Source organism: Ranitomeya imitator, chromosome 9 (genome assembly GCF_032444005.1).
Source record: "Ranitomeya imitator isolate aRanImi1 chromosome 9, aRanImi1.pri, whole genome shotgun sequence".
NCBI classification, from domain to species: Eukaryota; Metazoa; Chordata; class Amphibia; order Anura; family Dendrobatidae; genus Ranitomeya; species Ranitomeya imitator.
Genome location: NC_091290.1, coordinates 39,321,094 through 39,349,001, shown reverse-complemented (window position 1 = coordinate 39,349,001; position 27,908 = coordinate 39,321,094). Strand labels below are relative to the sequence as shown.

General features: G+C 43.5%; 1 protein-coding gene across 2 annotated transcripts; it reads right to left on the bottom strand.

Annotated features, from left to right (window-relative positions):
* LOC138648716 (uncharacterized) lies at positions 1–27,908 on the bottom strand. Of its 2 annotated transcripts, XM_069738553.1 has the most exons (5): positions 27,795–27,896; positions 25,704–25,719; positions 11,787–11,870; positions 5,653–5,903; positions 1–986 (listed from the first exon to the last, which is right to left on the bottom strand). In XM_069738553.1, exons 1-5 carry the CDS (start codon positions 27,807–27,809, stop codon positions 411–413), a joined length of 942 nt encoding a protein of 313 aa, XP_069594654.1. In that variant the 5' UTR covers positions 27,810–27,896; the 3' UTR covers positions 1–410. The 2 variants fall into 2 exon arrangements, with proteins under 2 accessions (XP_069594654.1, XP_069594655.1); XM_069738554.1 differs by lacking the exons at positions 11,787–11,870; positions 25,704–25,719 and having other exon boundaries at positions 27,795–27,908.

Genomic DNA, 27,908 nt, shown 5'->3' with positions numbered 1-27,908 from the left:
TTTTTTTAGAATGTTGCGTTATATTTAATATGTTTTATTTGGTACAAAAAGGTTAAAACCAATTTACAGTGTTGAAAACTTTGCAATTCGCAAGGACCCTGCTACAATCCCAACCAGACTCTATCATTATACTATTTAATATTTTAATAAGAATAAAGCAGATTGGGTTTAAGAGATACTTTACCTGCTGCAATAGATTACAAAATGTTTCAATTTGAGAAACTTTAAGCTGTCATATTTTATTAAGACCTCAAAAGCATAGCTTGTAATTCCCATAATTGTACTGTTTGTACTTGTAGTTGTTCAGCTACTGTTAGCGCAGGTCCAGCTCAGGTTTCCCGTTAGTGGTATACACTAACAAGTGAAATTAATAATCTGAGGCTACAGAATACAACATGGAACATCAAATCTCATTGTTTTTGTTCATTACAATCTTCAGGATTACTTGATTTGTTATCAGCTTGATTTGACGACTCGGCAGGTGACCTGAAATATCCCATAAGACTGGAGGCTCCTGCAGCTGATGCTGACCCCAACCAAGACAACCCTGTAGATACTGCTGACCCAACAGCAGTTGAACTGGATGAAACAGAGGATCCTAACTGTGTAATATTACGAGCTGTGGCTTCTTCTGCATCCCCAGATTGTGCAGCTAAAGACTCTCCTAATGGCGCTAAAGATTCAGCTGCAGCCAACACCATGCTGCCTGACCCAGCAGATATTGCATCCACTTTAGCGGCAATTACTGGAGCAAGTGTTTGTGCACCAATGGAAAGCATGTTCCCAAGAGCTGCTACACCCTTTCCGGCAGCTGTGCCTACCACATCTGACACTGCTGTCAGTCCCTGACCTGCAAGATCAACTCCTTTGGCTGCAATTGAACCCACAATATCAGAATTGGAGCTAATAGTTGAACCTAATATTTTGACCCCTTTAGCTGCAGCAACTGTGAGTTCTACTGGAATTGGCATCAGGTTCCTTATTATCTGTAAATTAGAAAAAAAAATGATCATTAACATCTTTAGTTGAATAATTAATAACCTACAGTCAATAGATTATGTCATGAAATACTGATCAATGCACCCAACTTCCAGTCTATAGAGACCAAATACACTTGTATTGGTGTTGAGGAGAAAAATAACCAAATTCTTGTTGGGATAAGTAAATATCTGACCTATAAAATTAGTCTCTTTTAGGTTTGAAACTGTTTTATTTTCAGATTTTTTAAATTTATTTTTTACTCCTATTCTTGTTTAAGATGACTAAGCATGAATGGTCAACAAAATTACACATGGGAGAACTTTAAATTGAATGTTCACAAGAGATGAGAGAATTGTTAGAAATTTGCCCACTTCGCCGAATTTTCCAAAAAATTATGGGAAATAAACTTGCAATGAACAGCAGCGCTAGAAAACTTCTACTGTAACTTCCCAGAAATTGTTTGATGGTGGGGATGGTGTTTTCAGGGGGATGAGCAATGTAATAGTTTTCCACTACACATAGTGTTTTGCATTTAACCCAAAGAGTTCTACTTTGGTTTCATCTGACCAGAGCACTTTCTTCCACATTCTACTTGTGTCCCTTATATGTCATGTGGAAGAAGGTGCTTTGGTCAGATGAGACCAAACACAGTAGAACCTTTTAGCCTAAATGAAAAACGGTATGTGTAGCGGAAAACTAACACTGCACATCAACCTGAAAACACCATCCCCACCATCAAACATGGTAGCGACAGCATCATGCTGTGTGGAGGCTTTTCTTCAGCAGAGACAGGTAAGCTGGTCGCAGTTGATGTGAAGATGTGATGATGGATGGAACAATACTGAAGGAAAACCTGTTAGAGGCTGGAAAAGACTTGAGACTGGAGCATAGATTCACCTTCCAGCAAGACAGCAACTCTAAACATACTGCTGGAACTGCAATGAAATAATTTAAATCAAAGCATATTCATGTGTGTGAATGACCCATTCATAGCCCAGATATACAGTGACTTCTGAAAGTATTCACCCCCATTGCATTTTTACCTATTACGATACATTACAACCTGTGTTTAAATATGTTTGGAATCCGATTTGAGTGTGATCATCGGCACTACATAGTCTTAGTTGGTGAAGTGAGAAAAATATAGGCATAAATTAAATTTATGGGATCAAATAACTAAAAATTGGCATGTGCATATGTATTCAGCCCCCAAAAATTCTGGTGCAAGCAACTGCTTCTATAAGTCACTCGTTAATGAAAGGAAGTCCACATATGTGCAATCTAAGTGTCCCATGGTCAGTTAGTATATGCAAACCTTTTCTGACAGGCCACAACACCATTAAGCACAAGACAGGCACCACTAACCAAACAATACCAAGAAGACCAAGGAGATCTCCAAACAAGTCAGTGACGAAGTTGTTGAAAATTATATGTCAGGGTTGGGTTATAAAAAAAAAAATAAAAAAAATAAAAATACCCCAATCTCCGATGATTCCCAGAGTACCATCAAATCCATTCTCATCAAATGGAAATGTAACACCCCAGGTAACCGTTTGTTACATTGGCATTGCTTTTCTTATGGGGAGAGTGATACTATGCTTGGAAGAGAGGAAGGATCCCTTTAACAGGTATTCAGCACATACAACACCGTTCTGACTCCAGGCCAGAAGGGGGAGCTCTAAATCCGACTTGAGGGGAGCTGCTCTCTCTGGTCAGGAGGAGGAGTCAGTTTCTAGGCAGTTGCTAGCCAGTTGGAGAGAGGCAGTTGGTGAGAGGAGAGCGAAGAGTGAGAAAGGAAAGCTGGCGCCGTGCAGATGAGTGATTTTGCAGCTCCTGGGAAGGAAAAAGAGAGAAGAGTGATTTGCAAATAGCCTGAAAGGAGGAAGGAGCAAAGGCGAAGTGAAGAGCTGGAGAGAAAAGTTGCAAGTGAACTTCCTCCATGCTGAGCGCATATACCAGTAGCCAGAAGACCAAGGTTGTGGGGGTAACTTCATGCCCCATGGCAGAAACTCGCGGGCAGCTAGATTTCAAGTTACCTGTCCACCATTAACACCCGAGGACTCAGTAACAGATAAAGCCCGGGTCGTGATAGAGATCCTGTAAAAAGGCTCAAGTTACCTGTCGTATGGGTTTGTGTCCTACCTAAAAGGGGACAGAAAGAACGTGAGGACCTTGTGTGAGACTTAAGGCAGCAAGGGACTACAACACCACAGTGCTAAAAGGCTTCCAACCCCACCTGGTTAGAGGGATTCCCAATTCGCTTCCAAGCCGGCTGGACCACACCAGCATCTATGATCTGGTACCCTGGACTCTGACTGCCTTGAACCTAGTAAAGAGGTAAAGAGACTGCAACCCTGTGTCCTCCGTTTCTTTCTACACCACCCAACACCTGTCCCTACTACATCGGAAGCCCTGGGGACCCTGCTTCACCTGTGGGAAGCAATACCATCCTTGCTGCAGTAACATCACCCCAGTGAACCCCTTTAAGCAGCGTTGGTCACCCCTGACCGAATACCACAGGTGGCGTCATTAACTTTTATTATTTCACACATCCCTTTAAAGACCTTCCCTTTAACATGGGCGCCCCGTGCAACGGACCAGGTCACTGCCGCCGTGACACATCCCTTTAAGTACAAGGCCCGGTACCGAGTACCACACGGCCCTGGCGGGCGTTCCAGAAAGAATATGGTACAACAACAAACCTACCAAGAGAGAGGGCCACCTACCAAAACTCTCCACCTGGGCAAGAAGGAAATTGATCCGAGAGACAGCACAGAGACCACATGTAACCCTGAAGGAGCTGCAGAGTTCTGTTGTGAATTCTGCTTTTGGGCTCCCTCTGGTGGTTGTAGATGGTAATGCAGTTATCCCTGGGCTGCAGTCTTGGACAGGTGTATCTGCTAATTGCAGTTCTGACTGGGGTATTTAGGTTTGCAGGACTCTTTAGTCCTTGCCCGTTGTCAATGTTTTTTGGAATGTGATGGATCTCTGTCTGGCTTCTCCTGCTTGGCTGCCATTTCAGCAAAGATAAGTGTCTGTTTCTTTTTCTATGGCACACAAGCTGTGTGCTAGTTTTTTGATTGTATTCCTGCTCTGTTTGTAGGATTCTCTGGAGTTGCAGATATACGTTCCTACGTCTTTAGTTAGATGGAGGAATTTTTTGTATAATCTGCTGTGGATATTTTTGAAGGGTTTTTATACTGACCACACAGAACTCTGTCCTATCCTTTCCTATTTTAGCTAGCGTGGCCTCTTGTGCTAAATCCTGTTTTTCTGCCTGTGTATGTTTTTCCTCTCCTACTCACCGCCAATATTTGTGGGGGGCTGCCTATCCTTTGGGGTTCTGCTCTGAGGCAAGATAGTATTTCTATTTCCATCTTTAGGGGTATTTAGTCCTCGGCTGTGACGAGGTGTCTAGGATTTGTTAGGTACACCCCACGGCTACTTCTAGTTGCGGTGTTAAGATCAGGATTTGCGGTCAGTATAGTGGCCACCTACTCCCGTGAAAGTTTTCATGCTGCTCCAAGGTCACCGGATCATAACAGAGTTCCCAAACTGAAACTGGAGTATCTGTCTCTATGACCACAATAAGCAGTACACTCTATAGAGGTGGCCTTTATGGAAGAATATACAGAAAAGAAAGCCTTTACTTACACACAAAATTTGTAAGGCTCATTTTGAGTTTGCCAAAAGACATTTGGGAGATTGCCCAAATGTATGGAGGAAGGTGATGTGGTCAGATAAGACCAAAATTTAACTTTTTGGCCACGAAGGTAAACATTATGTCTGGCACCAAACCAACACACAACACCACACCAAGAACACCATCCCCACAGTGAAACATTGTGGTGGCAGCATCATGTTGTGAGGATGTTTTTCGACAGCAAGAGGAAGATGGTTAATGCGAAATACAGTGATGTTCTTGAGCAAAACCTGTTTCACTCTGATTTGAGACTAGGACGAAGATTCACCTTCCAACAAAACAATCACCGAAAGCATACTGCTAAAGCAACACTTGAATGGCTTAAAGGGAAACATGTTAATGTTTTGGAGTGGCCTAGTAAAAGCCTAGACCTTAGTCCAATTGAGAATCTGTGGCCAGACTTAAAGATTGCTGTTCACCAGAGGAAACCATCTAACTTGAAGGAGCTGGAGCAGTTTTGCCATGAGGAATGGGCAAAAATCCCAGTGGTAAGATGTGGAAAGCTCATAGAGACTATTCCAAAGCGACTTGCAGCTGTAATTGCCACAAAAGGAGGCTCTACAAAGTACTAACTTTACGGGGGTGAATAGTTATGCACACTGAAATTTTCAGTTATTTTATCCTATTTGTTGTTTGCTTCACAATGAAAGAAAACCAAATGTTCATAGTTGTAGGCATGTTCATTACATGAACTCATGCAAACCCTCAAAAAAAGCAGTGAAATTCCAGGTTGCGAGGTAGCAAAACAAGAAAAATACCAAGAAAGGTGAATACTTTCACAAGCCTCTGTAAATCCCACTGTGGCAAGACTTGAATATTGCTGTTCACAGACGCTCTACATCCAATCTCACTGAGCTAGAGCGAGTTTGAAATTTTCAATAATTGAACCCCTTCTTATTCCCCAAAAAAATTAGTAGGTGGAATAATTTTCTGAATGTTTAATTTGGCAATACTTCCTGTATACTTACAATGTCCAGGTTTGCACTCCCATATTTCAGTTCAAGGACAAAATTTCGGCAGCAGGTACCATACGGTTTACTTTCACCCACAATTTGCAGTGCTGAACGAACCACTTCATCTTTGGGTATGGGCATCACATCTCCATTATAAAGATTGTTCACTTTGATTTCACCACATTTTGCTTCAGCGTCCAGGGTACTTTTTTCGACCACAACAGAATTTCCATGGACAGAGTCATCGCCAGCACCCACAATTGTACCTGAGGATTTAAGCCATTTTATAGTAAAAGGTGCCTTATCGTCATATATTTGCGGATCAAAATATTTAGCAGAAATAAGTCACTGGAACAAAAGTTACACATTTCCTATAGAAATAAATGGCAAATTACAGGGTTGTATCAATTGTAATAGGTGTGAGACCAAATAATAAAGTTTAGGCGTCACTAATAACCAACTATAGAAGACCATCCACACCGCGCTCTTGCAAAAATGTACTCCAATAATTCTATTTCAGAGTGTTTTTTTGTGTTTGTTTGTTTTTTTTTATGCACAGATTTGGATTTCTTTTTTTCTTAATAATGAGGACTTTCGTTTAAAAATTGCATTTTGTGATTACTTGGGTTATCTTTGTCTATTATCTAAATTTGTTTTGTGATCTGAAACATTTAAGTGGGACAAACATGCAAAACAATAGGAAATCAGGAAGGGGGCAAACACTTTTTCACACAAGTGTGTGTCTGTGTGTGTATATATATTATTTTTTTATTGTGTAGATGAAAGGCAAAGTACAAACAAAAAAATATATTTTTATAGTGGGTGAAATAAGTATTGAACACGTCACCAATTTTCTAAGTCAATTCTATAATTACATAGAAAATTGGTGGCCTGTTTAATACTTATTTCATCCCCTTTATAATATTTGATGTCTAAATTGACACCAAACAGCCTTTTACATAAATGTGAAATCATTACTTCTGAAATTGAAAGAAATGTCACCTTGACTGTCTATGATCACCATACACCGAGAGGAAATCACGTGGTTAAACATTTGCTGTCAGTACAGCTCGATGGGAAGAATAGCTGCTAGTGTCAACTAAATTCTTTGTTGCTGTACAGTCGTGGACAAAAGTTGAGACTGACAAAGTTTAATGCCTCAATTTTTATATTGGATATTTGCATTTTTTTTGCAATTCATCTGATTACACCTGATAACAATAGATTTGTAGCAAAGTCATTCCTTGCCGTGAATATTAATCACAACTAAAAAGCTTTTCCACTGAATTTCAACCCTGCTACAAAATGACCTGCTTACATCACTTCAATGATCTTCGCGTTAACTCCAGAAAAAGTGTTAAAGGGCATTTATACTGCAAGATAGTTGTGAATGAACGTTGTTAAAAACACAAAATTAACTTGCAGTGTAAACAGGCTGACGATCACATGAACGAGCAAAGCAGTCCTTCATTGGGTGAAATTATTTTTTCTGCAGCATAAACGTTCATTGTCCTTGGAAGTACATAATTCTGTATAAACAGGACTCATACTGTTGAAAACTATGGCAGCTTAAGTGCCCCAAATCCACCCTTAGGGCGCAGTCAGACAGCCATATAGCACGGATAATGATCTCATTTCAATGCTCTGGCTGGCGGCTCTCCTCACCCAAACATGATGTTAGGCGTCAGGATCCTCCCATTGCACAGGATTGATCCCAAGTCCCCCATTCAGCTCCGGCCGCTCACATTGCAGCTCAGCACAGACATCGCTCCCAGCGTCTTGCTGAGGCTTATAGTACATGCTTGGTTGCTGCTGGCTCTTCAGCCAACTCTATGGCAGCTGAATTCTGACTAGTGATGGGTAGTTTGTGAGTGAGTAGTTCAAAATGAACTAATCTTCAGAGTGAACTCGTTCATCTAGTTCACCATCCTGACAGAGATTAGTTCATTATGAACTAAACAGCAAGTGGGAGGAGACAGAGAGTGAACCCTCACACAGCTCCTCACACTGAAGATCCCTGCTCTCACACTTGCTCTTTATAGCTCCTGATGCTGGAAAAGAAGGTAGAAAAAAACACTATACCACACATCAAATAGTAAATACAAATATAATAGTAATAATAAAAACTGAAATTGTACAGTAGACAGACACAGCTCATGTGCGTATGAGAGAGAGTGTTTCTGTGGTGGTTCATGCCCCTCACCAGTCTTTGTGATAAGATCAGCCTCCTGTAGAGGATCAACAAAAATACACATAAAAATATACAGGGAGCCCTCAGGGGGCTCTCCGGAGTCATTAAGCGCCATTTACTTCATCATGGGTAAGAAATCTGATTTCTGATATGCCATATATATACTGGTCTCTCTGCTAACGGTATGCATGAAGGACACTTGTCCATATGAGAGCCAGCGAATATACTGTAGTATTGTGTGCTATCATTGATGGTTATATATACCATGATATACCATGATGTTATATACGTTTTCTAGGTACTTATGACTTGGATGTGTATTTTCTAGGGTCTTCCCTTCTTTTGTATTTTTGTTACTGTTATAATTTTTAAATGACTCTTTAATAAATATTGCTGTTTTAAAATGTTCTCCGTATAGAACTCCATTTTCTTTCTGTATTCCTATAGAGGATCAGCCTCCTGTAGAGGATCAGCCTCCTGTAGAGGGTCAGCCTCCTGTAGAGGGTCAGCCTCCTGTAGAGGATCAGCCTCCTGTAGAGGATCAGCCTCCTGTAGAGGGTCAGCCTCCTGTAGAGGGTCAGCCTCCTGTAGAGGATCAGCCTCCTGTAGAGGATCAGCCTCCTGTAGAGGGTCAGCCTCCTGTAGAGGGTCAGCCTCCTGTAGAGGGTCAGCCTCCTGTAGAGGATCAGCCTCCTGTAGAGGGTCAGCCTCCTGTAGAGGATCAGCCTCCTGTAGAGGGTCAGCCTCCTGTAGAGGATCAGCCTCCTGTAGAGGGTCAGCCTCCTGTAGAGGATCAGCCTCCTGTAGAGGGTCAGCCTCCTGGAGAGGATCAGCCTCAACAGAACATCTAGTTCAGCAGTTCATATAGTTCATTTAGTTCACAGGTCACATGACATGATGCATTTCCTATCAGCTCCTCCCAGGATAGGGTGGAGAATTATCAGGCTGTCTAATAGGAAGATTTTCTTTGCCCCATAGCATCCAATCACAGGTCAGCTTTCTGATACTGCAGTAGTGCAGTGCTCTGGCAAGTGAAATCTGAGCTGTGATTGGTTGCTATTATGGGCAGCAAAAGATCCATTTACTGTGCGGCAGCTTGGTAAATCTGTAGTTCTGTGTAGTTTCACCACATCTCTTCCTTTTGCCACCTACTGCAGTGGTGTGAAATGAATACTGACTGCTCAGTGCTCAATACCAGAGACTGCAAGTGACCGACCGTAATGTGTGAAGATAATGCACTGAAGAGAAAGAGAAGCCAGGAATGGAATCATTTCACACTTAGTGGAGATCAGAAGAAAGCAACATGTTCCTGCTGCTCAAATGTGATAAGTGTAGCTTGCGGTTCTGTGGGTAATCTGTCACGCCATTTAAATAATATTAATAATAATAAATATTTCACAAAGAAAAAAAAAAAGAAATTACTAACTTGAATAATTAACTTTTGATTTTTTTTTCTCCAGACTGAGTACCCCTTTAACAAGAGTTTGTTATGTAATGATCAGATGTATTAACTATTTCTGATCATTTTAACAAAACTATAACTCATCCTAGGAGCCACAGCGTCTGTGTAACGAACTAGAACTGATCCATCTCTTCTCAGCAGAATCCAGAGAATGACTGAACTAAATGAACTAATCTTTTGAACTAATCTTTTCAGTGAACTAGTTCATGATGAACTAATCACCAAAATGAACTAGATTTCCCATCACTAATTCTGACGCTCTGGAGCCTGTCCAGAATTCACCATACTGAGCATGTCCGTGATGTGGCGTCTTCTTATTGGTGGTCGGACGTCAGCTGCTCTGGTGATGTGGCAGCTCCAGATTGGTCCACAGGCAAGGTCCTGTTCAACTGGACATGAGCTTAGTGTATAAAAAGCTCTCAGAGGTGTGTGCGTGCGTGCGTATCCGGTCACGCCAGCCTGTCACATTATGGGTAGCTATTGTTTGTAATCTTCCTGCTACTGTGGTTTACTTTGTGGATGTTAGTAGTTTTTGTCAGAATGGCTATTACTGTCTTCAATATGCTTTGGGCTGTTGGGAGTGGGTAAGATTAGGAGCGACAGAGTTCACTGAGATCTGTTTTGCTCTCAAACCCCTCCCTTCCCTCTATGCAGTATATGATTCAGCCTCTTTTACTAATGTAACTGCATACATCTATGCTGCACATATTGCACCACAGTTACTGAGGATACTTTGTTCAGTATATTATACTATGAGAACCCATCTGCACAGGCATGCTGTACCGGTACCTATTTAATTGGAGTTCTGTCCTACACCTCTTATTGTCATGTTGTTACATTATACATTGATTGCTTTAAGAACTGTATGTATGCACATTAACAGTTCTGTTTTTATCTATTTTGATATTGAATAAAGTTTGTTCACTTTTGTAAAATACTAGCAGTTTTGACTCATTTTCCTCCTTTATTATTAGACATGTCTTGAGTCGTTTTTTGCTTTTTGTCAATATGCTATTTAGCATATATATGCTACTATATGCATGGTAACATTACAGAATTAATATGCCTTCGGGACTATTTTTCATATATGAGTTACAGAGCAAGTCCAACCACAGAGCCTTTTGGCTCCCCTGTGAGTTCTACAGGGTTTTGTTTAGTTAACTAGCGTCAGCGTGGTATTGTCCTTTGACTCTGCGTCTGTTTCGGCCACGTGTGCGATTGGCACAGGTCGATTACGGAGCGAGTTCAACCCTTAGTTTCTTCTCTCTGTGAAGCTAACAGAGCTGTGGGCTGTGCGTTCTGTTCACACTGTGTGGAGTTAACGCAGTCGTGTCAGGTGTATGTTTGCCGTGTGTTCCGCCATTACTCTAGCAGTAGTTTTACATCTCTGCACGGTGGACCCCGGGTTGCGATCGCACTTTATTATTATATTTTATTTGGTGCGATCCCCTAATGACAGCATTAATTTATATGCAGCTGTCACGCTCGGGTCAGACGAGCTGCCAGCCAGTCCGCGCATTTTGCCGATCATCCCCGTGTGACTACACTCTTAAAGTAAGTTTCACAATTATTTTTTCTTTGTTTCAGATGGAGTTATCCCACAAGAAACTTTTGTTTTTTCCATCAGTGGGGGGAGATCTATCAATATTGTATAGGTGTACATATTTGTGCTGGGGGGAAAAAAGTGAAACAAAACAGCAACAGGTGAATAAAAAAAGTTGGTGCAACCCGCTATGCTGGATGCTTTGGTTTTATACTACCTCTTATTTGGTGTACTCTACATCAATCTTAGCCACGGCACTTTTTCTGGATAGTTATGAAAATGATTAGTGCTTGTTCACACACAGCATTTTTCCATGCATTTTTACATGTGGGGAAAAAATGACAGAACCGTAGAGTAGCAGCAAAATAAATAAGATTTCTAAAATCTTGTTCACATGTTGCCAGGGGGGTGGTTTGCATGTTTTGAGACAAAGTACTTTTTTTGTTCAAATCGCAGCTTGTGAATGCATGAAAGAGACACCAGAAACGTGGGATGTACACAAAACTCTGCATTTTTCAAGGGGGGGGGGGGTGGAGGGAGGAGCCCCAATGCAAAAAAAAGCACTATGTGAACATACCCTTAGGCTTTTTGCACACGGAGAGTTTTTTTTAGTGTTTTTGGAGGAGAAAATGAGCAAAAATTCAATGTTTTTGAGTTGTAGGAGGACTTGGAGAGTTTTTGCTCCCAAACTCCTCGAAAAACTGTGTGTACACAGCCGTAGGATGACTTCAAACATCGTGAAACATGAATAGCAACACTCAGCCCTGGGCTAATTAACTCACAGACATGTATATCACATAATAAATTTGATCAGTGCCATTAACGCTACAATTTTTTTTGGAAGTCTCCACTGCCATCTTTCTACTAATCTGGCTCCATTAAGTCCTTTTACATTGGGTTTGGTGTTTAGGTATTACCCTAAGGACATCGTTGTCCCAAAAATCAGATATTACCTGTTATATGCACAATATTCCCATCTCCTACGTATATTGCCCAGTGATGATGACCAGGTAGGAGAATCTCAATAATGTCTCCAGTAGGGTTGAGCGAAACGGGTCGAACATTTTCAAAAGTCGCCGACTTTTGGCTAAGTCGGGGTTTCATGAAACCCGATCCGACCCCTGTGCGGGGTCGGCCATGCGGTACGCGACTTTCGCGCCAAAGTCGCGTTTCAATGACGCGAAAAGCGCCATTTCTCAGCCAATGAAGGTAAACGCAGAGTGTGGGCAGCGTGATGACATAGGTCCTGGTCCCCACCATCTTAGAGAAGGGCATTGCAGTGATTGGCTTGCTGTCTGCGACGTCACAGGGGCTATAAAGAGGCGTTCCCGCCGACCGCCATCTTACTGCTGCTGATCTGAGCTTAGGGAGAGGTTGCTGCCGCTTTGTCAGAAGCAGGGATAGCGTTAGGCAGGGTCCATTAACCACAAAACCGCTTGTGCTGCAGCGATTTGCACTGTCCAACACCACCCTCGGTGTGCAGGGACAGTGGAATTTTTTTTTTTTTTTTTTTTCCCCTCAGCGCTGTAGCTCATTGGGCTGCCCTAGAAGGCTCCCTGATAGCTGCATTGCTGTGTGTACGCCGCTGTGCAAACCAACTGCTTTTTTCAAAGCACAAATCCTCTTGTTCCTTCCTTTCTGCACAGCTATCTTTTTTGTTTGTCCACACTTTTTATTTCATTTGTGCATCAGTCCACTCCTTATTGCTGCCTGCCATACCTGGCTGAGATTACTGCAGGCAGGGAGATAGTAGCTGCCTGCCATACCTGGCTGAGATTACTGCAGGCAGGGAGATAGTAATTGTAGGACATTCCCTGTTTTTTTTTTTTTTTTTTTTTTGGTGGGAGATTAAGATTGGCAATTTGGCATTTCTGCTAGAGTGCCATCCCTGTGTGTGCCATCTCTCTCACATAGTGGGCCATAGAAAGCCTTTTCATTTTTCTGTATTTTTTTTTGTGGGGTGTATAAATTCTCCCTGATAAAAATACAGTGGGAGATTAATATTGGCCTTTGGGCTTGTGTGCCAGTCCTGAGTGTGCCATCTCTCTCACAAATAGTGGGCCATAGAAAGCCTATTTTATTTTTTTTTGGGTTTTATAAATTCTCCCTGAAAAAAAGGGAGATTAATATTGGCCTCTGGGCTTCTGTGCCAGTCCTGAGCGTGCCATCTGTGCCAGTCCTGAGCGTCCCATCTCTCTCACAAATAGTGGGCCATAGAAAGCCTATTTAATTTTTTTTTTGGTTTTATAAATTTTCCCTGAAAAAAGGGAGATTAATATTGGCCTCTGGGCTTGTGTGCCAGTTGTGAGCGTGCCATCTGTGCCAGTCCTGAGCGTGCCATCTCTCTCACAAATAGTGGGCCATAGAAAGCCTATTTAATTTTTTTTTTGGTTTTATAAATTTTCCCTGAAAAAAGGGAGATTAATATTGGCCTCTGGGCTTGTGTGCCAGTTGTGAGCGTGCCATCTGTGCCAGTCCTGAGCGTGCCATCTCTCTCACAAATAGTGGGCCATAGAAAGCCTATTTAAATATTTTTTTGGTTTTATAAATTCTCCCAGAAAAAAAGGGAGATTAATATTGGCCTCTGGGCTTCTGTGCCAGTTGTGAGCGTGCCATCTGTGCCAGTCCTGAGCGTGCCATCTCTCTCACAAATAGTGGGCCATAGAAAGCCTATTTAAATATTTTTTTGGTTTTATAAATTCTCCCAGAAAAAAAGGGAGATTAATATTGGCCTCTGGGCTTCTGTGCCAGTCCTGAGCGTGCCATCTGTGCCAGTCCTGAGCGTCCCATCTCTCTCACAAATAGTGGGCCATAGAAAGCCTATTTTATTTTTTTTTTGGGTTTCAGAAATTCTCCCTGGAAAAAAAAAGGGAGATTAATATTGCCCTTTGGGCTTGTGTGCCAGTACTAAGCGTTCCATCTCTCTCTCTCTCTCAGTCAGTGGGCCATAGAACGCATATTTTTGGTTTTATTTGTTTTCTAAATTCTCCCTGAAAAAATCATTTTATTTTATTTGGTTTCTAAATTCTTCCTGATAAAATCATATTTTTTTTATTATTTTTATTTCTAAAGTCTCCCTGAAAAAAAAAAAAAAAAAAAACAACCAAAAAAACAGTGGGAGATTAATATTGGCCTTTCTGCTTGTGTGCCAGTCTTGACTCCTGGGTGTGCCATCTCTCTCTCTCTCTCTCTCTCTCTCTCTCTCTCTCTCTCTCCAATTGTGGTCCATAGAAAGCCTATATTTTTTTTCCTTGATTTGGGTTCTAAAATCTACCAGAGAAAATAACTACATCAATCATTGGTAGAAAAATATTGGCCTCTGGGTTTGTGTGCCACTCCTGACTCCTGTGTGCGTCATCTCTCAGTCAGTGGGCCATAGAACGCCTATTTTTGGTTTTATTTGTTTTCTAAATTCTCCCTGAAAAAATTATTTTATTTTATTTGGTTTCTAAATTCTTCCTGATAAAATCATATTTTTTTTATTATTTTTTTTTCTAAAGTCTCCCTGAAAAAAAAAAAAAAAAACAGTGGGAGATTAATATTGGCCTTTCTGCTTGTGTGCCAGTCTTGACTCCTGGGTGCGTCATCTCTCAGTCAGTGGGCCATAGAACGCCTATTTTTGGTTTTATTTGTTTTCTAAATTCTCCCTGAAAAAATCATTTTATTTTATTTGGTTTCTAAATTCTTCCTGATAAAATCATATTTTTTTTATTATTTTTTTTTCTAAAGTCTCCCTGAAAAAAAAAAAAAAAAAACAACCAAAAAAAACAGTGGGAGATTAATATTGGCCTTTCTGCTTGTGTGCCAGTCTTGACTCCTGGGTGCGTCATCTCTCAGTCAGTGGGCCATAGAACGCCTATTTTTGGTTTTATTTGTTTTCTAAATTCTCCCTGAAAAAATCATTTTATTTTATTTGGTTTCTAAATTCTTCCTGATAAAATCATATTTTTTTTATTATTTTTTTTTCTAAAGTCTCCCTGAAAAAAAAAAAAAAAAAACAACCAAAAAAAACAGTGGGAGATTAATATTGGCCTTTCTGCTTGTGTGCCAGTCTTGACTCCTGGGTGCGTCATCTCTCAGTCAGTGGGCCATAGAACGCCTATTTTTGGTTTTATTTGTTTTCTAAATTCTCCCTGAAAAAATCATTTTATTTTATTTGGTTTCTAAATTCTTCCTGATAAAATCATATTTTTTTTATTATTTTTTTTTCTAAAGTCTCCCTGAAAAAAAAAAAAAAAAAAACAACCAAAAAAAACAGTGGGAGATTAATATTGGCCTTTCTGCTTGTGTGCCAGTCTTGACTCCTGGGTGCGTCATCTCTCAGTCAGTGGGCCATAGAACGCCTATTTTTGGTTTTATTTGTTTTATAAATTCTCCCTGAAAAAATCATTTTATTTTATTTGGTTTCTAAATTCTTCCTGATAAAATCATATTTTTTTTATTATTTTTTTTTCTAAAGTCTCCCTGAAAAAAAAAAAAAAAAAACAACCAAAAAAAACAGTGGGAGATTAATATTGGCCTTTCTGCTTGTGTGCCAGTCTTGACTCCTGGGTGCGTCATCTCTCAGTCAGTGGGCCATAGAACGCCTATTTTTGGTTTTATTTGTTTTCTAAATTCTCCCTGAAAAAATCATTTTATTTTATTTGGTTTCTAAATTCTTCCTGATAAAATCATATTTTTTTTATTATTTTTTTTTCTAAAGTCTCCCTGAAAAAAAAAAAAAAAAAAACAACCAAAAAAAACAGTGGGAGATTAATATTGGCCTTTCTGCTTGTGTGCCAGTCTTGACTCCTGGGTGTGCCATCTCTCTCTCTCTCTCTCTCCAATTGTGGTCCATAGAAAGCCTACATTTTTTTTCCTTGATTTGGGTTCCAAAATCTACCAGAGAAAATAACTCCATCAATCATTGGTAGAAAAATATTGGCCTCTGGGCTTGTGTGCCACTCCTGATTCCTGTGTGCGTCATCTCTCACTCAGTGGCCCATAGAAAGCATATAGTTTGTTACATTTGTTTTCTAAATTCTCCCTGCAAAAATCTATTTTTTTTTTTTTGGGGGGTTTCTAAAGTGTTCCTGAAAAAAATAAAAATAAAAAAAAAATAATAGTGTGACATTAATATTAACATTTGTGCTTCAGTGACAGTCCTGCGTGTGGGGCATCTCTCTAATTTGCAGCCACCAAAAAAAGAGTGTGTAACATTGGGCCTGATTTTCGCTGTGGTCTCACCAACCTGTAAAGGGGTAGCTAAATCATACAGAAGTTATAGCTCACCGTGTAAGTTGTGTGACTGCAACAAATAACGTTAGTTTGGTTACGTTTTTAAAACAATGAGGAAGTCTAGTGGAAGAGGTCGTGGCCGGGGGCGTTCATTGTCAGCTGGTAATGAGGGTAGTGGTAGTGGTGGAGCATCAGGTGGTCGTGGGGGAAAAAATATTGCACCTAAGTCTGGAGCTGTGGAGCCAGGTTCGTCGTCCGGCTACACAAGGCCTCGAACGCTCCCTTTTCTGGGATTAGGAAAACCGCTTTTAAAGCCGGAGCAGCAAGAGCAAGTTTTGGCTTATCTTGCTGACTCAGCCTCTAGCTCTTTTGCCTCATCTCGTGAAACTGGTAAAAGTAAAAGCAGCGCGTCGTTAGTGGATGTTCACGGTCAGGGACAAGTCACTTCCTTGTCCTCTTCAGCAAAAACAACAACAGAGAAGAATGCAGCAGGCGACACAACGGGTTACTCCATGGAGCTCTTTACACATACCGTCCCTGGCTTAGAAAGTGAAGCAGTTAACAGTCCATGCCCATTACAAATTGAATCTGACATGGAGTGCACTGACGCACAGCCACAGCCAGACTACTATGCTGGTCCTTTGACTCAGACCACAACATTGCCCTCGCAGGGTGCTGATCAAGAATCAGACCCTGATGAGACTATGTTGCCCCATCACGAACGCTATACCACCGAACGACACGGTGACACAGACGAAGTTGCGCAGGAGGTACAAGAAGAGTTATTAGATGACCCAGTTCTTGACCCCGATTGGCAGCCATTGGGGGAACAGGGTGCAGGCGGCAGCAGTTCTGAAGCAGAGGAGGAGGAGGGGCCGCAGCAGGCATCAACATCGCCACAGGTTCCATCTGCCGGGCCCGTATCTTGCCCAAAACGCGTGGCAAAGCCAAAACCTGGTGGAGGACAGCGTGGCCATCCGGTTAAAGCTCAGTCTGCAATGCCTGAAAAGGTATCCGATGCTAGAAAGAGTGCAGTCTGGCATTTTTTTAAACAACATCCAATTGATCAGCGCAAAGTCATCTGTCAAAAATGTTCTACTTCCTTAAGCAGAGGTCAGAATCTGAAAAGTCTCAATACTAGTTGCATGCATAGACATTTAACCACCATGCATTTGAAAGCTTGGACTAACTACCAAACGTCCCTTAAGGTTGTTGCACCCTCGGCCAATGAAGCTAGTCATCAACGCAACATCCCTTCCGGCAGTGTAGGACCACCATTTAGCGCACCACCTGCTGTATCTGTGCAGGTATCTTTGCCAGGCCAAAGCAGTCAGGGTCAGGGAATCACCAGTTTCGTAGTAGGAAACACTGCATCTAGGGCACCGGCGGCAACAATACCATCTCCCACCGTCTCTCAGTCTGCCATGTCCACCGGCACCCCCGCTAGTTCCACGATCTCCAGCTCTCCAGTCCAGCTCACCCTACATGAGACTATGGTTAGAAAAAGGAAATACTTAGCCTCGCATCCGCGTACACAGGGTTTGAACGCCCACATAGCTAGACTAATCTCGTTAGAGATGATGCCCTACCGGTTAGTTGAAAGCGAAGCTTTCAAAGACCTGATGGACTACGCTGTACCACGCTACGAGCTACCCAGTCGACACTTTTTTTCCAGAAAAGCCATCCCAGCCCTCCACCAGCATGTTAAAGAGCGCATCGTCCATGCACTCAGGCAATCTGTGAGCACAAAGGTGCACCTGACAACAGATGCATGGACCAGTAGGCATGGCCAGGGACGTTACGTGTCCATCACGGCACACTGGGTAAATGTGGTGGATTCAGGGTCCACAGGGGACAGCAAGTTTGGGACAGTTCTGCCTAGCCCACGGTCTAGTAAACAGTTGTCTGTAGCCGTTCGCACCCCCTCCTCCTCCTCCTCCTCGTCCTCCTGCAGAAGCAAGAGCTCGTCCACAGACCGCAGTCGCACAAACACTCCATCCGCACCTGCCACTGTTGCACACCAGGTCTCCCATTATGGGGCAGCTACTGGCATACGTCAGCAGGCTGTATTGGCTATGAAGTGTTTGGGCGACAATAGACACACCGCGGAAGTTCTGTCCGAGTTCTTGCAGCAAGAAACGCAGTCGTGGCTGGGCACTGTAGATCTTGAGGCAGGCAAGGTAGTGAGTGATAACGGAAGGAATTTCATGGCTGCCATCTCCCTTTCCCAACTGAAACACATTCCTTGCCTGGCTCACACCTTAAACCTGGTGGTGCAGTGCTTCCTGAAAAGTTATCCGGGGTTATCCGACCTGCTCCTCAAAGTGCGTGGACTTTGCGCACATATCCGCCGTTCGCCTGTACACTCCAGCCGTATGCAGACCTATCAGCGTTCTTTGAACCTTCCCCAGCATCGCCTAATCATAGACGTTGCAACAAGGTGGAACTCAACACTGCACATGCTTCAGAGACTGTGCGAACAGAGGCGGGCTGTTATGTTTTTGTGGGAGGATACACATACACGGGCAGGCAGTAGGATGGCAGACATGGAGTTGTCAGGTGTGCAGTGGTCGAAGATTCAAGACATGTGTCAAGTCCTTCAGTGTTTTGAGGAATGCACACGGCTGGTTAGTGCAGACAACGCCATAATAAGCATGAGCATCCCCCTAATGCGTCTGCTGATGCAAAGTTTGACGCACATAAAGGATCAGGCGTCTGCACCAGAGGAAGAGGAAAGCCTTGATGACAGTCAGCGATTGTCTGGTCAGGGCAGTGTACATGACGAGGTACCGGGCGAAGAGGAGGTGGAGGATGAGGAGGATGATGGGGATGAGTATATTTTTAATGAGGAAGCTTTCCCGGGGGCACGGGAAATTGGTGGCGTGGCAAGGCCGGGTTCTGGTTTTTTGAGGGACACAAGTGACGTAGATTTGCCTGCAACTGCCCCTCAACCAAGCACAACCGCAGATTTGACAACGGGAACTTTGGCCCACATGGCGGATTATGCCTTGCGTATCCTCAAAAGGGACACACGCATTACAAAAATGATGAACGATGACGATTACTGGTTGGCCTGCCTCCTTGATCCTCGCTATAAAGGCAAATTGCAAAATATTATGCCACATGAGAACTTGGAACTAATATTAGCAACAAAACAATCAACTCTTGTTGACCGTTTGCTTCTGGCATTCCCTGCACACAGCGCCCGTGATCGTTCTCACACGAGCTCCAGGGGCCAGCAGACCAGAGGTGTTAGAGGGGCAGAAATCAGAAGTGGCGTTGGACAGAGGGGTTTTCTGACCAGGTTGTGGAGTGATTTTTCTATGACCGCAGACAGGACAGGTACTGCAGCATCAATTCAAAGTGACAGGAGACAACATTTGTCCAGTATGGTTACAAACTATTTTTCATCCCTTATCGACGTTCTCCCTCAACCGTCATTCCCATTTGATTACTGGGCATCCAAATTAGACACCTGGCCAGAATTGGCAGAATATGCATTGCAGGAGCTTGCTTGCCCGGCAGCTAGTGTCCTATCAGAAAGAGTATTCAGTGCTGCAGGTTCAATACTAACAGAAAAAAGGACTCGTCTGGCTACCCAAAATGTAGATGATCTAACCTTCATTAAAATGAACCACAACTGGATTTCAAAATCTTTTGCCCCACCCTGCCCGGCTGACACCTAGCTTTCCTATGAAAAGGTCTTGCCTGTGGACTATTCTGAATGACTTTTCCAATCTCGTAATTTTCTTCACCTGATTGTCCAGCATACGACATGTTTCCACCTCACGAAATGGCCAAACTCCCCACACGGGGCCGTGCTATCGCCACTTTGCGCTTGGACCCTTGAGAGTGCTGTTTGTCTGAAGAGGTGGGTGTGGCCGCTTTTGGTCGACGGCACTGCCACTGGGTCCCTCATAGTACAATAAAGTGTCTCTGGCGGTGGTGGTGCGCACCCAACGTCAGACACACCGTTGTAATATGAGGGGCCCTGTGCCTGTACCGCCGGCCACAAGACAGTTCCCCCCCCCAGCTCAAACAGTGCTGTACCACTAGCAAAATTATCTCTCACAGCTTCACCAATGTGTAGTCTAGCCGCTGACATCCTTCAATGCCTGGCACTGACAATACCATTGTTTTGACATTTTTGTTATGTTAGGCCTTCGAAGCCTGTCTGCGGTCCCTTCTTTCTACAACTACTACACTGACCAGGCCACTGCTGGCCGTGTTACCCTGGAACCAATTTAAAAGTGCCTACAGTCAGCCCAATTTTGTTATGTTAGGCCTTCGAAGACTGTCTGCCGTCACTCCTTCCACTAGACTTTCACTGACCATACACTGCTGCCCATGTACCCCTGGAACCAATTTAAAGTGCCTACAGCCAGCCCAATTTTGTTATGTTAGGCCTTCGAAGCCTGTCTGCGGTCACTCCTTCCACTAGACTTCCACTGACCAGACCACTGCTGCCCGTGTACCCCTGGAACCAATTTAAAAGTGCCTACAGCCAGCCCAAGTTTGTTATGTTAGGCCTTCGATGCCTGTCTGCGGTCACTCCTTCCACTAGGCCTCCACTGACCACACCACTGCTGCCCGTGTACCCCTGGAACCAATTTAAAATTGCCTACAGCCAGCCCAATTTTTTTATTTTAGGCCTTCGATGCCTGTCTGCGGTCCATTCTTTCAACTACTACTACACTGACCAGGTCACTGCTGCCCGTGTACCCCTGGAACCAATTTAAAATTGCCTACAGCCATGTGTTATTATTTTAGGCCTTCGATGCCTGTCTGCGGTCACTCCTTCCACTAGGCCTCCACTGACCACACCACTGCTGTCCGTGTACCCCTGGAACCAATTTAAAATTGCCTACAGCCATGTGTTATTATTTTAGGCCTTCGATGCCTGTCTGCGGTCACTCCTTCCACTAGACTTCCACTGACCAGACCACTGCTGCCCGTGTACCCCTGGAACCAATTTAAAAGTGCCTACAGCCAGCCCAAGTTTGTTATGTTAGGCCTTCGATGCCTGTCTGCGGTCCATTCTTTCAACTACTACTACACTGACCAGGTCACTGCTGCCCGTGTACCCCTGGAACCAATTTAAAATTGCCTACAGCCAGCCCAATTTTTTTATTTTAGGCCTTCGATGCCTGTCTGCGGTCCATTCTTTCAACTACTACTACACTGACCAGGTCACTGCTGCCCGTGTACCCCTGGAACCAATTTAAAATTGCCTACAGCCATGTGTTATTATTTTAGGCCTTCGATGCCTGTCTGCGGTCACTCCTTCCACTAGGCCTCCACTGACCACACCACTGCTGCCCGTGTACCCCTGGAACCAATTTAAAATTGCCTACAGCCAGCCCAATTTTTTTATTTTAGGCCTTCGATGCCTGTCTGCGGTCCATTCTTTCAACTACTACTACACTGACCAGGTCACTGCTGCCCGTGTACCCCTGGAACCAATTTAAAATTGCCTACAGCCAGCCCAATTTTTTTATTTTAGGCCTTCGATGCCTGTCTGCGGTCCATTCTTTCAACTACTACTACACTGACCAGGTCACTGCTGCCCGTGTACCCCTGGAACCAATTTAAAATTGCCTACAGCCATGTGTTATTATTTTAGGCCTTCGATGCCTGTCTGCGGTCACTCCTTCCACTAGGCCTCCACTGACCACACCACTGCTGTCCGTGTACCCCTGGAACCAATTTAAAATTGCCTACAGCCATGTGTTATTATTTTAGGCCTTCGATGCCTGTCTGCGGTCACTCCTTCCACTAGACTTCCACTGACCAGACCACTGCTGCCCGTGTACCCCTGGAACCAATTTAAAAGTGCCTACAGCCAGCCCAAGTTTGTTATGTTAGGCCTTCGATGCCTGTCTGCGGTCACTCCTTCCACTAGGCCTCCACTGACCACACCACTGCTGCCCGTGTACCCCTGGAACCAATTTAAAATTGCCTACAGCCAGCCCAATTTTTTTATTTTAGGCCTTCGATGCCTGTCTGCGGTCCATTCTTTCAACTACTACTACACTGACCAGGTCACTGCTGCCCGTGTACCCCTGGAACCAATTTAAAATTGCCTACAGCCAGCCCAATTTTTTTATTTTAGGCCTTCGATGCCTGTCTGCGGTCCATTCTTTCAACTACTACTACACTGACCAGGTCACTGCTGCCCGTGTACCCCTGGAACCAATTTAAAATTGCCTACAGCCATGTGTTATTATTTTAGGCCTTCGATGCCTGTCTGCGGTCACTCCTTCCACTAGGCCTCCACTGACCACACCACTGCTGTCCGTGTACCCCTGGAACCAATTTAAAATTGCCTACAGCCATGTGTTATTATTTTAGGCCTTCGATGCCTGTCTGCGGTCACTCCTTCCACTAGGCCTCCACTGACCACACCACTGCTGTCCGTGTACCCCTGGAACCAATTTAAAATTGCCTACAGCCATGTGTTATTATTTTAGGCCTTCGATGCCTGTCTGCGGTCACTCCTTCCACTAGACTTCCACTGACCAGACCACTGCTGCCCGTGTACCCCTGGAACCAATTTAAAAGTGCCTACAGCCAGCCCAAGTTTGTTATGTTAGGCCTTCGATGCCTGTCTGCGGTCACTCCTTCCACTAGGCCTCCACTGACCACACCACTGCTGCCCGTGTACCCCTGGAACCAATTTAAAATTGCCTACAGCCAGCCCAATTTTTTTATTTTAGGCCTTCGATGCCTGTCTGCGGTCCATTCTTTCAACTACTACTACACTGACCAGGTCACTGCTGCCCGTGTACCCCTGGAACCAATTTAAAATTGCCTACAGCCAGCCCAATTTTTTTATTTTAGGCCTTCGATGCCTGTCTGCGGTCCATTCTTTCAACTACTACTACACTGACCAGGTCACTGCTGCCCGTGTACCCCTGGAACCAATTTAAAATTGCCTACAGCCATGTGTTATTATTTTAGGCCTTCGATGCCTGTCTGCGGTCACTCCTTCCACTAGGCCTCCACTGACCACACCACTGCTGTCCGTGTACCCCTGGAACCAATTTAAAATTGCCTACAGCCATGTGTTATTATTTTAGGCCTTCGATGCCTGTCTGCGGTCACTCCTTCCACTAGGCCTCCACTGACCACACCACTGCTGTCCGTGTACCCCTGGAACCAATTTAAAATTGCCTACAGCCATGTGTTATTATTTTAGGCCTTCGATGCCTGTCTGCGGTCCATTCTTTCAACTACTACTACACTGACCAGGGCACTGCTGGCCGTGTACCCCTGGAACCAACATCAGAAAATATAAAAATAAGTATTTTGCTTATAAAAAAGAAAATACTGGTGAGATATCAAATGCAGACATTTTAACATTAAAAACAAACACACAACTCTAATCTGGTACAGTACTAAAAATGGCCACCAGCTACAATTACTTTCTCCTGCAAGTAGTTAACTGAAAGTTTTTTTAAATTGAAAACACACATATGGCATCCACCGAGTGTTGTCCTGTCGCGTCTTCTTTATATTATTGCCGAGAAGATGCAAAATAATGAAAATAATAAAATCATTAATTACCAAAATAATAGAGAAAGTCAACACCACATTGCAAATAAACATTCATTCCAAATAAAGAAGCAGGGCGCGTCCGAGGGTGAGTATATACCTAATAAGAATATAATCACCCTCGGACGCGCAATGCTTATTTCCAACAGCCTTCCTTCCTAAGAATCAGCCCTTCCGTCGTGTAGAGAGACGTTGTGTTACACTCCAAGGTGTTCCCCAGGTTGCCTTTCCTGAGCTTCGATCTTCCGGCTCTCGTTTAGTAGTTCTTGGAAACTACTCTGCATTAGGCCTTCAAATTGGGTATGGGGTGTAGAGAGATGGTGTGTTCCACTCCAAGGTGTTCCCCAGGTTGCCTTTCCTGAGCTTCGATCTTCCGGCTCTCGTTTAGTAGTTGTTGGAAACTACGCTGCATTAGGCCTTCAAATTGGGTATGGGGTGTAGCGAGAGGGTGTGTTACACTCCAAGGTGTTCCCCAGGTTGCCTTTCCTGAGCTTCGATCTTCCGGCTCTCGTTTAGTAGTTCTTGGAAACTACACTGCATTAGGCCTTCAAATTGGGTATGGGGTGTAGAGAGAGGGTGTGTTACACTCCAAGGTGTTCCCCAGGTTGCCTTTCCTGAGCTTCGATCTTCCGGCTCTCGTTTAGTAGTTGTTGGAAACTACGCTGCATTAGGCCTTCAAATTGGGTATGGGGTGTAGCGAGAGGGTGTGTTACACTCCAAGGTGTTCCCCAGGTTGCCTTTCCTGAGCTTCGATCTTCCGGCTCTCGTTTAGTAGTTCTTGGAAACTACACTGCATTAGGCCTTCAAATTGGGTATGGGGTGTAGAGAGAGGGTGTGTTACACTCTAAGGTGTTCCCCAGGTTTCCTTGCCATTGCTTCGGTCTTCCGACTCTCGTTTAGTAGTTGTAGAAAAGTACACTGCATTAGGCCATACAAAATGGGTATGGGGTGGAGAGAGATGGTGTGTTACACTCCAAGGTGTTCCCCAGGTTGCCTTTCCTGAGCTTCTATCTTCAGGCTCTCATTAAATTGTGGTTAAATGGAACAACTGCATTTGGCGTACTAGTTGGTTTGGGGCCTACTATCGGTGTCTGCCACTCCTTGCTGTTCTCCTCCACTGAACAAAGCTGTGCCGCCTGTTTACTACGGTTGCCAATTTTGAACTGCATTTCGACTACTTACTGATTTGGCCCTACTCTCTGTGTCAGCCTCTCATTCCAGTTGTCCTCCACTGCAATGCCCCCTGGTTATTCCTGTGTTACCAATTTTGAACTGCATTTAGCCCACTTTCTTCTTTGGGCCTATATCTGTGTTTCCACTTCATCGTGCCCATTGCCCAGCCAGTGATAGATGAGTCTGCTGGTACATTGACCCATAACGCAACATTCCCCGTGCACGCTACACAACAACATTGTGACCCTGCTGAAAGTCAGGTTGCTCTTCCCGCATACCATACCACCTTACACGGGGACAAAGAGGAAGGTGCAGATGAAAGTGCAGGTTCCTTCATCAGGTGGGGGGAGGAATACTAGTTGGCGACGTCACTGGCACAGGGCCTCTCATAGTACGCAAAAGTGTTGCTGCCGGTGGGAGGCGCCCCCGCCGTGCAAACACACCGCTGTACTTTGAGGGGCCCTGTGCCAGTGCCAATGCCAACGAGTGGGCCCCCCCTGCTTGCTCAGGTTCACAGCACTTGCAAAGTTGAAATACTTACCTCTCCCTGCTCCACTGCCGTGACGTGGTCCAGATTTCCTGGGCCCACTAATTACTTGAACCAGCCCTACCCCCCACAACTTTAGCCAAATGACCCCCAATTTCAAATGCCTTCCAATTATTATAAGGTAAATTACGCTTGACAAGCTTCATTAAGAAGAATGGATGGTTTTGACATTAAAATGGCCACTCTAGGTGTTTTCCTGGCCCCCACTCACTGCCGACTATGCTGCCCCATTGACTTGCATTGGGTTTCGTGTTTCGGTCGATCCCGACTTTACGTCATAATCGGCCGATTTCACTCGACCCGACTTTGGACATAGTCGGGTTTCGCAAAACCCGGCTCGACTCTAAAAAGGTCAAGGTCGCTCAACTCTAGTCTCCAGCATTGAGAGAATTGATCTGTTAGAGAAAAAGCGCAGCGTTGACTCTATATTCTATTTGTCTCATGTCAGTCATTGCGATATAACTATTTATATTAAAAAGTCATCATGTGTGAAAGTAACAGAAAAATGCTTACATTCTCTCTCAGAGGGAATCTAATGTGTAGAATAAAAAGGATTATGGACTGTAACTGCAACCATGAGCGGCTCCAGGATTATACAGACCCCACTGGGCTCCTCTTCACTTTCAATTTTTCCTCTTCGTCCTCCAAGAGCTATACCTTTTTGTTTTTTTTCTTAGCCCATTGTACAAGGGCTTATTTTCATTGCCATTTTGGGGTCCATGTGATTTTCTAAAGTGATCAAAAAATAGCAATTCTGCTATTTCGTGTATTATTATTATTATTATTATTATTATTATTATTTCAGCAATCGCCATATGGGATACATTATTTTATTATTTTGGACAGCTACACATGCGGTGATACCAAATATGTTAATTTTTTAATCTTGATTTCATTATGGGAAAATAGGGGGATTTCAACTTTTATATGTTTATATTTTTATTTTTTCACTAGTGGCATTGAACCTGCGATGGTTTTTATGATGCAGTGCAATACTGTAATATTGCAGTGTATTATAATCTTGCTGATCCCCTTTGGAGCCCAGCCACAGGAAGGCTTCATAGTTGTACACAGTATACACAGGGGCCTTCAGTAGGCCCATGATTGCCAAAACAATGTTATAGGCATCCTACAATTGTGTTGTCGGGGGGGCTGTGGGTGTCTGAAAAAAAAAAATTTTTCCTCCCATTTCCAACCTTTTAAATGCCACTATCACGATTGAAAGTGGCGTCTAAAGAGTTAAACTGTTGCAATCAGATCTCACTCCAATTGTAGTATTTAGACTCAAGTGCCATCTGTATGACACAGATGGTGACTACACTGCGTGCAGTTGGCTCAGTTCCTGAGCTCAATTCATACCTACTGTGTAGGCACACCAGGATTGGTAAGTCCTGAGTCACCTACCTGGGTTTGCAGGATGCTGGCATTGGCCCAAGACTACAACACATGCTATACATCAGGGGTCCCCAACTCCAGGCCTCGAGGGCCGCCAACAGTGCATGTTTTCAGGATTTCTTTAGTATTGCATCGGTGGTAATGTGATCATCTGCACAGGTGATGATTCCAACCCCTGTGCAATACTAAGGAAATCCTTAAAACCTGCACTGTTGGCGGCCCTCGAGGCCTGGAGTTGGGGACCACTGCTATACATAGTCAAAAGTATGTAACACCTCATCTATCTAATGGATTTAGGCACTTAGTAGAGCATCTCTGGCTGTTACGACCTGCTGCAAATGTGATGCATAGCGGAACACCAGCTTCAGGCAGAGTTCCTGAGGAATCTTAGCTCATTACTCATGGGCAATGGCCTCCAGTTCACTAATATTCTTGGTTGTCAACAGTGTAGTCCAAAAAGAGAAGAGAAGAGATCATTGCTACAAAAAGATATACTGTAAGAGCATTGAGTATTCGTAGAGATAAATTTGGAAACCTAGTCATAAGTTTAAAGTTATAGGAATACTGGTTATACTACCTGAATGTGGCAAAAAGAAACATCCGTCACCGGCTGCCACCTGCCTCCTCAGGAATCTGGAGGTCAAAAACCCTCCGGCAACTGCAGAAGACATGCAGCAGATTTGGTGGCAGCAGGACCCGAAGTTTCAGTTTGCACAGGAAGATGAATACTAAACACTGAAGGTCTCCATGCATGAACCCCAAGGTGGTCACTACTACTGACCCAACAGCCCAAGAAAAGTCAGCTCCAATCTCCGATAGGTTCAAAACCATATAAATCAACCACAAATAGTTTTGGTTTCTGGCACCCACTATAGCTATTTTTTTAGATTGGCATACTTTTACGTGCACTGCAAACCATATTTTTGACTTGAATAATGGTGCATTGTCATTTTGTTTAAATAAAAGCAATAAAGGAAAAATGTAAAACTAATTTCTAGCAATGTATTCTTGCATTGTAAAAAAATAAATTTGAATCTTTTATGGGGAAAAAATGCTACAATGTAAAATAACTCACCAGATCCTGAGACATTTGTCCTCCACTTCTTCCAGACACACAGTATTGAGAAGTCAATGAAAATAATATTCCTAGTCATTAGTCATGCGATCAATGGTCAAATTCCATGTACAG

Excerpts from the sequence above, each read along its gene's own strand:
- LOC138648716 (XM_069738553.1), bottom strand. Across the intron at positions 5,904-11,786 it reads GAATATTGTGCATATAACAG|GTACAATTGTGGGTGCTGGC; the intron begins GTAATATCTGAT and ends TTAAATCCTCAG. Across the intron at positions 987-5,652 it reads GGAGTGCAAACCTGGACATT|ATAATAAGGAACCTGATGCC; the intron begins GTAAGTATACAG and ends TCTAATTTACAG.